The sequence below is a fragment of the Planococcus citri genome, chromosome 4 (assembly GCF_950023065.1).
Source record: "Planococcus citri chromosome 4, ihPlaCitr1.1, whole genome shotgun sequence".
NCBI classification, from domain to species: Eukaryota; Metazoa; Arthropoda; class Insecta; order Hemiptera; family Pseudococcidae; genus Planococcus; species Planococcus citri.
In genome coordinates this window covers 49,631,461-49,643,710 of record NC_088680.1, presented here as the reverse complement: position 1 = coordinate 49,643,710, position 12,250 = coordinate 49,631,461, and the positions used below count along the sequence as shown (strand labels likewise).

Below are 12,250 nucleotides of genomic sequence, written 5' to 3'. Positions count from 1 at the left end.
ATACACATTAAGGCTACCCACCGAGCGTACGAGTAATTTCACCATTAACACGACTTAAATTATCTAAACACACCCTAAATCACGATAAACCACGAAAAATTCGCCGTCTCTCGAATTAGCAAAATTAAACTCATTAAAACGCGTATTTTAAAGACCACTTTTTCGATACAAACATAATGAAACTTTGTCCTAGTAACCTTATCACGAGTCGTCGAACAGTGCGGAAAAAATACACCACCAAAGTACGATTTCAGCGCCCATTAACCCTGAGAAGTGCCTATATAAAAATTCAACAAAAAAAGCCACACTGCGAAGGGCTAGTCGACCAACTCAAAAATATTAATCGCGTTAATTTGTATCACGCTTATGGCTATATAGAGAGTGAGGGACCGCGAACCCACGACAATAAAGGGTACAGTTGCTGATATCGGACATGTAAATTCAACATTTTTCATACTAAAAACTACACCGTCATAAAACGCGAGTCGAGTATGCGGATTAAAATCCATTTTCGAGGAGAAAAATTACACTCTTGTTTAGTGCCACCCATGCTACAATACGCATACATACATAATGTACATGTATACGAATGTACGAGTAGGTATACGCAGAAGTAGGAAACCGACCTATCTACCTTACCTACCACCACGTGATAATTTCAAAATGATACGAGTAAGAGTAAAAAACGAATGAACGGGTGGATTTTGTACATGTACGTCTACGTAAAGTAATAATATACCTAGTACATACGAAAAATCTGCAATCGTATGCGCTTTTTTGTAGACTAAATTACACCACAAGGTACTTACCGATGCGTTTAACGACTGCAGCTGTTTCTTCAATTCTTCATTTTCCTCTTTTATTTTGCATATTATGTTTTGAAAATGTTGTATGTGATTCTGCGAACATATAAAGAGACGAGATTTTTTACTCTTTCGTACTAACATATCATAAACATATATAGGGTGTTTCACAATTCAAGTCATTTTCATTCAATTTGGTGAGTATTGAGTAAGTTTTATAAATTCTAAAAATGCAAGTAGGTAAGTATAAAATTTTTCTCATTTAATACCGATGGGAATGAGAAACGAGCAACGAGAGGAGGGGAAGGGTGGCCAGGCTTGATAAAATTCTTCAATATAAGGTCCTTGAAAAAAATGAGCTTGTTCAAATTGATTATTCTTTGAATTTTTTAGCCACATTTGAATCAAACCACAGGGTTTCACAGAATAAGCACCCCCACTTGAAAATTCAAAGTGCTCAAGATACCTTTTTGGCTTTTTTTGCAGATGATTTGTAAACCTTGAAAAAAAAATTCAACTCACCAGGTATGTCGAAATGGTTTAATAGGGGCTGATTTGAGTGAATGGAGGGATGGAAGAGGAGGGGGGAGGTGAAAACAAGTGATTATTCGTGCTGGTTCTTAGAAGTACGAGTACATACCTCGTGAAAAATTTACAATTTGTAATTTTCTAAAATTGGGTATCATGTTTTCAAAAATTTGCTAAAAATCCGAAAATGAACATCAGCACCTAATATTTTTGTTACGAGGGTTCTAGCATATTTTCTTTTGAATTAGTTTGGTCTCATTTTAATTGGATTCGGTATGTCAACAAAAGTGGTTTCCAGTGCCAAAGTGAAAAACGAAGATTAATGAGGAAGGAGTCTCCAATTTGAAAAAATGTTAATAAATTCCAAAAAGTGTAAAAAGTGTTCTCGCAATAAAATAGCAACAAATAGAGCAATTTTTAAGTCCCGAAAGTCACTTTCAAAGCTCAAAGCCATACTAAGGATTGGAAAATTGAAAATATTATTTACAACAATCATCGAGAACCTTCATTTTCAAAGCAAGTTTGAAAAAAAAACTGCTAGAAAACTCACGGAGATATAAGATTCAAGGCATCGCGGTTTTCGTCCCCCCCCCCTCCACTCTCCCCCACAACCCGGAAGTAAGATGAAAAAACCACACACACAGCTCTAAAATTATATTTTTCTAGTAAGTACTTTGAAAACGCACTAGAAAAATTCAAATCTAAAAGTCAATGACCCAAGGAGGCAATCAGCAGGATAGACAGGTAAGTTAATGACCTTCAGAGTCTAGACACTCGGATAAATCGCCTTGAGAGGCCATACCATGTGGACAAACAATCTTGAGAAACCAGACAGATGGGTCAGTGACCTTAAGAGGACAGACAGACAGACATATGACCTTGGCAAACCAGACAGACGGATGGCTCAATGACCTTACAAGGGCAAGGCAGATGACCTTGAGAAGCAATACTAACAGGTAAATGACTTTAAGAAGACAGACAGGTAGACAGACGATCTTTGGAGGCTAGAAGGACAGGTCAGTGACCTTCAGAGGTCGGACAGCCGGGTCAATGGCCTGAGAAGATAGACAATTATAAACCCCCCTACCCCCAACACATGCAAAACGACGACATTTGCAAAGCCAGACAGATATGTCAATGACCCTAAGATGACACACAAACAAAACAGACGACCTTGGGAAGTCAGACCTACGGGTCAATGACCTTAAGTGACCCAATAGACAGACAAACGACCTGGAGAAGCCAGACATATGAGTCAATGAACTTATGAGAGCAGAACAGATGTCTTGAGAGGGCAGAAAGCTAGACAGACGATCTTGGGAGACTAAACAGGTAGATCAATGGCCTTCAGAGTTCAGACAGACAGGTCAATGACCTTCAGAGGCCAGATAGACGACCTTGAGAAGTCACACAGACATCAATAGACTGAAAACCTGGTCCGGATGATCATACAAGACCAGACCGGATCAGATCGAATTTCGGTTAGATCTGACCGGAGATGGAATTATTCAGCGGTGTCAGGATGATTAAATCTTTAAATATTAAAACACCTTCTAATTTATATTTTTGATGAAATTTTGGATCTTTAATTTCAATTTATATAATAATTCAAATGTCAACTTGACCAAAAAACATATCCATAATATAAAACTTTTCTAGAAGACTTCACCCCCATTTTTTCAAATATCCAAAAAGTTAATCAACCCAATGAGTTCAAATTGGCAAATAATAAATAAGACCCAAGGGAAAAAAACAAACAAAAAAGTGAACATTTTTAATAAAGTGGGAAATGCTTGAACAATTAAGAAAAATTTTCAACTACCTAACTTATTTTTTGATCAGAAAAAAAACACCCCCAAGTAGGTGCTAAGAAAAAAAAATTCAAAAATTTTTGAAAACTGAAAAATTAGCATTCTTTTTTCCAATAAAAAAGAAAAAGAATAAGATCAAAACATCAATTAAAATTTCGATAATTTATTCACGTTTTGCCCTCTGCCGGAGCCAAAAGAAACATCCTCAGTTCCTCACTTACGAATCACCCTGTATAATATAACTCCACCAGCACGCAGTACATCTACAATCTACATTTGCAAAATATGGGGTTTCGTTGCTGAAATCGCGAATAAAGAGAAATATTCGCATGGCTGAATGTCATCGCATTGCGACGTGTTTTTTTACCTATAGGTTCGCGTTATAATCGAACTACAGTACACCGAACTGTTTGCCGAAATTTCCAAAACGCTCTCTTGCTCTTGATAAAAGCGATACCTTTTATCGGACGCATTCGTGCTTCATTTCAAACGTAATATAATTTCGCGCAACAATACTCCATATTTATACCGTCTCTATACCCTCTACCCTTCTCTTTCACCTCTACTTCTTCATTTCTCATCATTCACCAATCCTCCACGTCTCTCGGGCAATATATACAGATACACGAGCACGATGAATCGAGTATCGCGTATTTTTTGATGCGAAAAAGGGTATGGTTGGAGGTAAATTATAAACCAATGCTACGCTATGATTTCGCTTTTCTATCGATTCCTTAAATTATTAAAATTCGCCAAAGAACGCGGAACTGTTTTCAACAACACGCACGTTGTCTCCGTTCAGCCGAGCGTAAATGATAAAATATTATTCCAACTTGCAACCACCTTGTCGACAGACATGGCACGCGTGCCTTCTCACCCCTCAACCCCTATCCCATTCCCAGCCCCCTCGAAAGATGCAGAACTGTACGATAATTCTTTCGAAATGTATACACTCTCTCTTGCCATGCCATTGGCACCACACAACAACGAACAACTAATTTTAATACGATAAACTTGCGGTAATAGTTTCGTCCAAAATTAACACACTCGATAGACGAAGCATATAGGCAAAGTGAGTCGTACCCCCGAAAACATCGACGTCAATTGTCATTGTACTTTGACAACGTGTAACGTACGCCTGTAAACGTAATCAATCACCGTTATTAGAACCCTTTTGCAAGAAGATTTTCCCTACTTTGGAATCGACCTCTTCCTCTCCCCCACTCATCCAACCCACCGGTTACCATTCAAATTGCCTTATAAGCATTTTCACGTCAAGGGTAATGGATAAAGGCTTCGGTATTCGAGCTGCTTTCTCCTTTTTTCTTCTTTTTCTTTCTACGATGCGCCTCACACTTACTACGTGAGTATTTTCAAACATGTGAGTATATACTGGGAAGGTTTTCATGTATAATCGCGCAGCCTTATAGCTGGGTGGTCGTACATTCGAGCTCGACAGCAAATATTTCCTCGCTGGTGAAAAAAAGTGTACGAGAAATATTTTAATTTGCTTCTTTATGCGAACAATCAGCCCCCTCAAGCTGCAGACTTGAATTCCGATAAGAATACGTTGCCTACGGAATTAAAAACTGCTGCGATCGAGAGAAAGAGAAAGAAGGTTCCTGTAAGATGGAAGAACTTGGTGAAGTTTAAGGGTGCAGATTGATCAACGGAGAATATAAAATTTATAGATTTCGAGGGTATTCCGGCTTAGTTTAATTTTGCGCGAAAATGCAAAAAAATGTATAATTAATTTTTTTCTGTAGAAAAAGTATTCGGGAATTTATTATTTTTATTTCGACTTATGACAGCGGGGTCGACTTTGGGATGGTGAGGCTGAAGCGTGAAACCGTTATGTTCCAAGTATTACAAATTATCGAGTTCAGCCCTCAGTTTTTAATTAGGCTTTTTTCGCCATAATAAATTTATAAGAAACGCAAACTTTTTGTAAGAATGTAAATAAAGGGGGTGTAAGTAGAGAAAACTCGCTCCTTCGATGAAATGCTCAGACAATCGATGCGGCAATACGAAAAATTTATGGCGTTTTGATGATGTTTGATAGTAATATACAAGGTGTCCCATTAAACGTCTGCCACGTGGATTTCAAGCGATATGTACTTATGAATATTTACTCCAGATCAGATAGAGTGAAAAAATCTTCAACCACTCACCTTCGGGATCATAAATTTCAATTATGACAGATTCAAATTTATTGGAATCATTAATGAAACAGGGGAGGAGAGAAGGGTAAATATGTACCTATTTTTAAAAAGTAGAAAAATCAGAAATCAAGTCATATTTGCACATTTGTTACCTTGTTGACTCTCTAATACTTATTTACTAAATAAAATTGCAAAAAAAAAAAACAGTTTTTCATCAAAATTATGAAAAAAGTTTCACCCACACTCCAATTTTAAATTTAAAATTATCTTGTTCTCTGCAACAATTGCAGAAATAATACGATTTTATCGATTTTTACAAAAAATATTTCAACGAAAAATTACTGCGAAGAATTAACTTTATTAGACCTTTATCGAAAAATTGAAAATTACAATATTTTTAAAATTGCAAAAAAATCAGTTTTTCATCAAAATTGAATAAAAATTTAACTTTTTTGTAAAAATTAGGCTATAAAAATGATTCATGCTCTGTCAACATAGCTAAAAATTTCAGTTTTTCGTCAAAATTTTCCCAAAAAAAGTTTGTCTTTTCAAGTCAAAATTTCCAAAAAGTCTTGATATTTTCAGAAAATCTTACTTTTTTAAAAATCAAAATTAACAAAAATTTTACTTTTTTGCCAAAATTGCAAAAAATGAACCTGACTGTTTTGTAAACATTATAAAATCGATTCATGTTTTGTCAAAGTAGCTAAAAAAATTTGGGGTTTTCATCAAAATTTCCAAAAGTTTTTTTTCTTTTATTTGACCAAAATTGCAAAAAAAAACTTTTTTTGAAACAAATTTACCAAAAAGTCTTTTTTTTTGTTAAGATAACAAAAAAAAATTATTCTTCTATCAAAATTGGCATCACTTTACTTTTTTTGTCAAAATTTTGAAAAATTTAACTTTTTCAGGGTGTCTACTGGATTTGAAAAATCAAAATCCTTGCTATTTCCTTGTTTTTCCTTGCCATTTTCCTTGCTTCAAATTTGAGTTTAAAAAGACAACCCCCCCCCCTTGTGTACAGGTACTCGTTTTGTAGGAAATTTCTTCACGTTTTTGGCGTCCAATAAACGGTAGAGCGAAATGTGTCTCTCTGATACCTACCACCACACTCCCTCCTCCCATTATTTTTTAATTGTCACATTAGCAGAAAATATGTATCAAAAGGGAAAATGAACAGAAATTTTTCTTGCTATAGGTACTGAAATCAAAAATTCGTTCTAAGACGAGAAGAGAAGGGCGAAGATTTCAACGATTTAGAGCAGTAAAATCTGTTAAGAAGAAGCTTCAACGCTAAGATTTCGTGCTGTTTGATGTTTTTGAAAGAAATTTCCCACCTTTCTTCGCTATTTTGTGCTGCATAATACAATTTTGCGTAAAGCGAAGTGAGTGCAAACGATTTTGAAAATTGATAATAATTCAAGAAATATAAGACCATTATTTAAATGGTTTTTTTTTTAAATTTTCACTTTTCTAACAAATTCTGAAAACTAAAAAGAAGGACCTTGGAAGGACATTCTCACAATTGAAAATGTACCTTTTGATTACACCCCCTCCCCCCAAACGTTCATTTGTACAAAATTGCCAAAAAAAACTTCAACCCTCGCTTACTTTTTAGACATAGAAATTGAGTAATTGGGAAACTATTTTGAAAAAAATTTTAATATTTGGGATTGTACATACTCAAATTTTTCTCAAAAAAGTAACTTTAGTAACCAAAAAAGCTGGAAAAAGTAACCAAAAAGTAATCAAAAAAGTGACAAAAAAATTTTTAATGCAAAAAAAAAGGAGTCGAGCAAAAAATTTTCCATACAAAACCATGACATTTTATTTTTCAGAGGCTGACGAAGCAATGTGTGGTTGGAGACGTGGGAGGAGGGGTGGGAGTGAGACTGAAAAATTCTCCCAACTTTTCTCACTAGATTTTCTGAATTTATTACTCCAGACTCTCCCCCCCCCCTCACAAATAACAATTTAGGAAAAATAAAACAATTCTGCCCGAATGAGCGAGGGCGAAAACTTTCGAAAATTTATGATTCAAAAAGTAGAAATCAAGTATTTTTAATGAGAAAAATTACAAGAAAAAAAAATGGAAAATGCATTATGAAATTGAAAATTCAAGAGGAACTTTTTTCAAAATTCCTTGCTATTACACAGAAATTGTCAAAATCCCTGCTATTTTCCTGCTTCCTTGCTACCTCGAGTGAAATCCCTGCTATTTCCTTGTTTTCCTTGTTTTCCTTGCCAGTAGACACCCTGTTTTTGTAAAACTACATAAATAAAAAAAAGTACATGTTTTGTTCACAGTTGCTAGAAAAGTCAAATTTTTTCATCACAATTTTCAAAAAAAGTACTTCTTTTCAAAAATTGCAAAAAGAAAAACGTTGTATCAAAATTACCAACAAATTTTTTTGGTCAAAATTGCGAAAAAATCTACTTTTTAGTAAAAATTTTCAAAAAAGAGCACATTTTCAGTCAAAATTGCCCAAAAGTTTGAATTTTTAAACAAAGTTACAAAAAAAACAATGAAAAAACTGTTTTTTTCTTGTCTTAATTTGCTTAGTAAATATAGGTATTTTGGTTTTTATTTAGAAAATTTTTTTAAAAAAATGCAGAAAAAATTCACTTTTTGTCAAAATTGCCTAAAAGTTTTTTTTCCCGCAAAAACTGCAGTAAAAACATTGCTTTGGTCAAAATTTTCAAGAAGTTTTATTTTTTTAAAAATCAAAATTGACAAAAAATTCTACTTTTTTTCCAAAGTTGCAAAAAAATGTAGCTTTTTTGATGATCCATGTTTTGTCAAAGTAGCAAAAAATTCAGTTTTTTCATCAAAATTTCCAAAATGTTTTTTTGTCTTACCTACCAAAATTGAAAAAAAAATAATTTTTTGAATTAAAGTTACTGATAAGTCTTTTTTGGTTAAAAAATTGCAAAAAAATCAACCTCCAAAAAAATTACTTTTTTTGCCAAAGCAATGAAAATCCAAGTTTTTTGTAAAAACTGCAAAGAAAATCCACGTTTTGTCAAATTGTTGCTAGAAAATTCAGTTTTTTCACCAAAATTTCCAAAAAGAAGGTAAGTATTTTTTTACGAAAATTCCAAAAAAAACTTTTTACCAAAATTACCAAAAATCTTTTTTTTTTTGCCAAAATAGAGAAAAATTCTACTTTGCAGTGGAAATTTTGAAAAAAGCAAATTTCTTGCCATAATTGCCAAAAAGATTGAATTTTTAAACAAAATTTTTAAAAAATTTGTTTTTTTTCTTATTGTTATAATTTACCAAGTAAATTTTGGTTATTAATAAGAAAAATTGCAGTACACACTCGTTTTTTGTCAAAAATTGCCAAAAAAGTTTTGATCTACATATTACTGAAATTGCGAGAAATTATTACTTTTGGAAATTAAGTTTTTGAGGAAAATTCATTCGAGTGAACGATCGTGTGGGAAATATTTATCGGAATCTTCGTAAAGAGAAGTGAATTTCAGAGCATAATTTTGACCCACCAAATGGGAAGTGCTCAAAAAATTTTGAAAAATATGAAAATCTGTCTAATTCAAACATGTTTTTAATTCGTAAATTGAAATATGATCACTGTGATTGTTTTTGGAGAATGAGACGTTTTGGAGCAATCAGTGGAGATTGGTTTTCACTTTTCACTTTTAATTATTTTTTTGATTGGAAGGAGCTCAACCGAAAATTATGGTTAAATCACCTCAACATAACAAAACCACTCATCGATTCGGGAGTTTAAAATAGGTTACTTATAAAACCAAATTTACAATTTCTACGTCAATGTTACCAAATTTTAGATTTTTTTAAAAAATTAGTCAAAAATCTAAAAATAAAATTTATATCCTAACATTTGGTCTCGTGATGTATGACTGAGCATTTGAATGTAAGGTAAAGTGCCCTAATTCCAACCACTTTTTTTTAAATGCATTTTCGGATATCTCAATTTGAATTTTTTTAAAAAGTTGTGTAACCATTTGATAAAGTAACTATTCAAAATTCATTTGGCATTGTCACCTTGTGGAAAAACCATCCCCAGAAAAAAAAAAATGAACTTTAGTGAAAAGTGTCAAATCGCAAATTTTCATTTTTGGGTCCCTAATTCCAACCACCTACTTTTACTATGAAAAAAAGTAGCGTAAATTGCAAAAAATACAAAGTTTATTGATTAAAATACAAAAGTAATTAAATCTTCATTTATTATTGAAGTGTCACATGCCGAGATTTGCAAATTTGAGGGCAGTAAAAAACAAAATTTCAAGATTCTCCATTATACCTGAATTTAAAGACTCAAAAATTCATTATGTAAAAAGAGGTGTATCTGACGTCATTTTTCCCCTCAGAGGCCTTAATTTCACTCAACAATGATGACGGCAGCTCTTTTCTCCTACCTACCACTAATTTACTGGGTATTAAAAATTTTTGAAAATGAATTATCATGTTGTACTTGCTGGTGGTTGGAATTAGGACCCCCACAGAGATTTGAAAATTGTGAAATTAATGGGCTTTCCGTGAGTGGTTCCTACAAATGAATACCGCACATATGTTGAAAACTATCTACTTTCAAGATATATTCATCAAACTTGACGAAAAACTTCATTAAAAAAATTCCATCGGTATTTTTCTCCGAGCTTCCTTGCAACCGGCAATTTTGAAATGTGGTTTTTCGGCGATGATTTTTTTCCATTTGGCTTTCAGGTGCTGGCGTTTTGTACGTAATCATTTAATCACTTTAGCAACATAATTTCACAAACACCCGCTAGGTAGCGTTATCAACGGACGAGAAATTGAAAGTGGTTGGAATTAGGCACTGGGTGGAATTTGGGCACTTTACCTTATACCACACGGTCCCATTTAAAATTTCCGTAGGTTGACAGAGCTTAGTAAAGTGGGGGGAGGGGATATTATGGGAGGGGGGATCTGATAAAAATACAATGAATTTGAACATGCTTACGAATAGGATACACTCAAACACATGTTGACATGATTTTGAAACCCCTGCATTATGAAGGTTAATACGTAAATATGTATAAGTGCCGAGTTCGCTGGAATATGTGACGTAATAGTGATACTCGACGAAGATGTTAATAAATTTGCATAATAAGTGCATGCGAACAAGGCGCTATATCCGATTACGCCGTGTATTCGATCGCATATGCAACTTTATTAACGCGTATTCCTGCAAACACGTACTAAGTACATAAAAGAAGCACTCGATTTGCTGACTAAAGCATAGAGAGAGACATTGGAAATTCGAATCGTCCAATTGAGATATTCTGCGGGGTCTTATGCTCGTACTATAGCGTCATCGTCGTCGTCGTAGGTAAAGTAAGATATATGGAAATTAAACGAGCAAAATACCAACCGGCGATGGATTTTTTTCTCCGGTAAGATTTTTATCGTCGTAAAAATAACAAAGTATCGAGATTTCTCTACGGAATGATCCAAAGCCATTTAAAAATTACGCGATTAAACAACCTTAAAAAATTTGAATAACAAATGTCCGCGACGCGGCCATGTACGTTGAACGAACTCACCATTCGTGAATACTCGCAGCAGCGTTCTCTTTAAATACCCCGGAGACCGTAGTAAAAAATTTTTGTTACCGATTTATCGCGCTTAAATAAGATAAACGAAATTCGAGTCTAGATAAAAAAAAAAAAACGAGAGAAGTGCCGAGTGACATCCGTTTATACGTTGGCAATATTGCCTCGATTTTTTTTTTTTTTAGTAAGAACGTCATTAAAAACTTTAGCTATACTTTTTTACGATTCGGTTATAAGTTCAACATCGAGTATCGCGTATAAAAAGTTTTTCGTCCCTTTTGCGTTGTTCTATACGAGTAGTACTCGTACCTGAGACGGTGAAGGGGTTTGCGAGTTTATTAAATATTGAAAATACCAACTGAGCAGTTCGTCTTCCCTCTATTGTTATTGTTTACCGTCCATCGATGGAAATATTGCCTAAAAAGTGCAACGTCTATAGTATCAAAAATTCACAATGCGATATTTTTTACGAGAAAAAGGGGACTTTGTGCATGTAACGATATACGATAATGTATACAGGGTGTCCTATTAAACATCTGCCACGACTTCAAGAAACATGGTGATTATTTGGCTTCTTCAAGAAAATATTGAATGCTTTCCTAATAGCTGTCAAAAAAAAGAATCGGAAAATGAACACTCTGTTTGTTAATGTGTTTGCTTTGCATACCAATGTGAAATGTTGCAAATTTCTGATGGGACACCCTGTATAATATCCACTTTAAAAGAAATCACCCACTTAAAAACTAAGTCACACTTGTGCCTATGCGATGGTACTTGCGAGTAAAATAACTCTTGCGGTCTCATTCTTATAATAGGTATAGTCGACGCATCGGTAAATTAATTTGTCAACTCGAATATTTCTTCGAGAATATCTGCGGATTAAATTTTTATCCTCTCAGTTTGACGTCGGCTTCATCGTCGGCGATAAGGAATTTAATTTCGATTTCAACTCTAGCTCCACGGTGTTTTAATTGGTATTTAAGATGCTAACTAGCTGACGCGCGAATTTTCCAACACGAAAGCAGAAAATGTCAGATAGTTAGTCGTTTGATTGCATAACAAAGTTTACTTTGGTCTTTGGTCTTGGAATCGTCGTTGCGGAATTTGTAGAATTTTGAATAGTTTAAAGTTTTCCATCCCACATGCTCCCGGCTCCACTGCTCCGGTGTGGTCCAAAAACGTGTGGTTTGAGCGAAACGATAATTCCAGGTTGAATATTTATGATGGCTTAAATCACTGCTCAGCCTAAAGCGAGGGAGTTTACGATCCATTTCGAAGTTTGGAGATTTCTTCGAGTGTTGCGAAAATTATTAAAATTTTAGAAAGGTACAGAAACTGAGGTAATTGTATGAACTTTATCTAATTTTTCGTATTAAATTTTTTTTGAATG

General features: G+C 34.1%; 1 protein-coding gene across 3 annotated transcripts in view; it reads right to left on the bottom strand.

Moving 5' to 3' along the window:
• The window catches only part of LOC135846022 (uncharacterized), a 231,593-nt gene that overhangs the window by 16,353 nt on the left and 202,990 nt on the right, over positions 1–12,250 (bottom strand). For all 3 annotated transcript variants that reach the window (XM_065364970.1, XM_065364971.1, XM_065364972.1), the window contains one exon: positions 810–899. In XM_065364970.1, the coding sequence (XP_065221042.1) occupies positions 810–899 (90 nt within the window). The remainder of the gene's footprint in view (positions 1–809; positions 900–12,250) is intronic.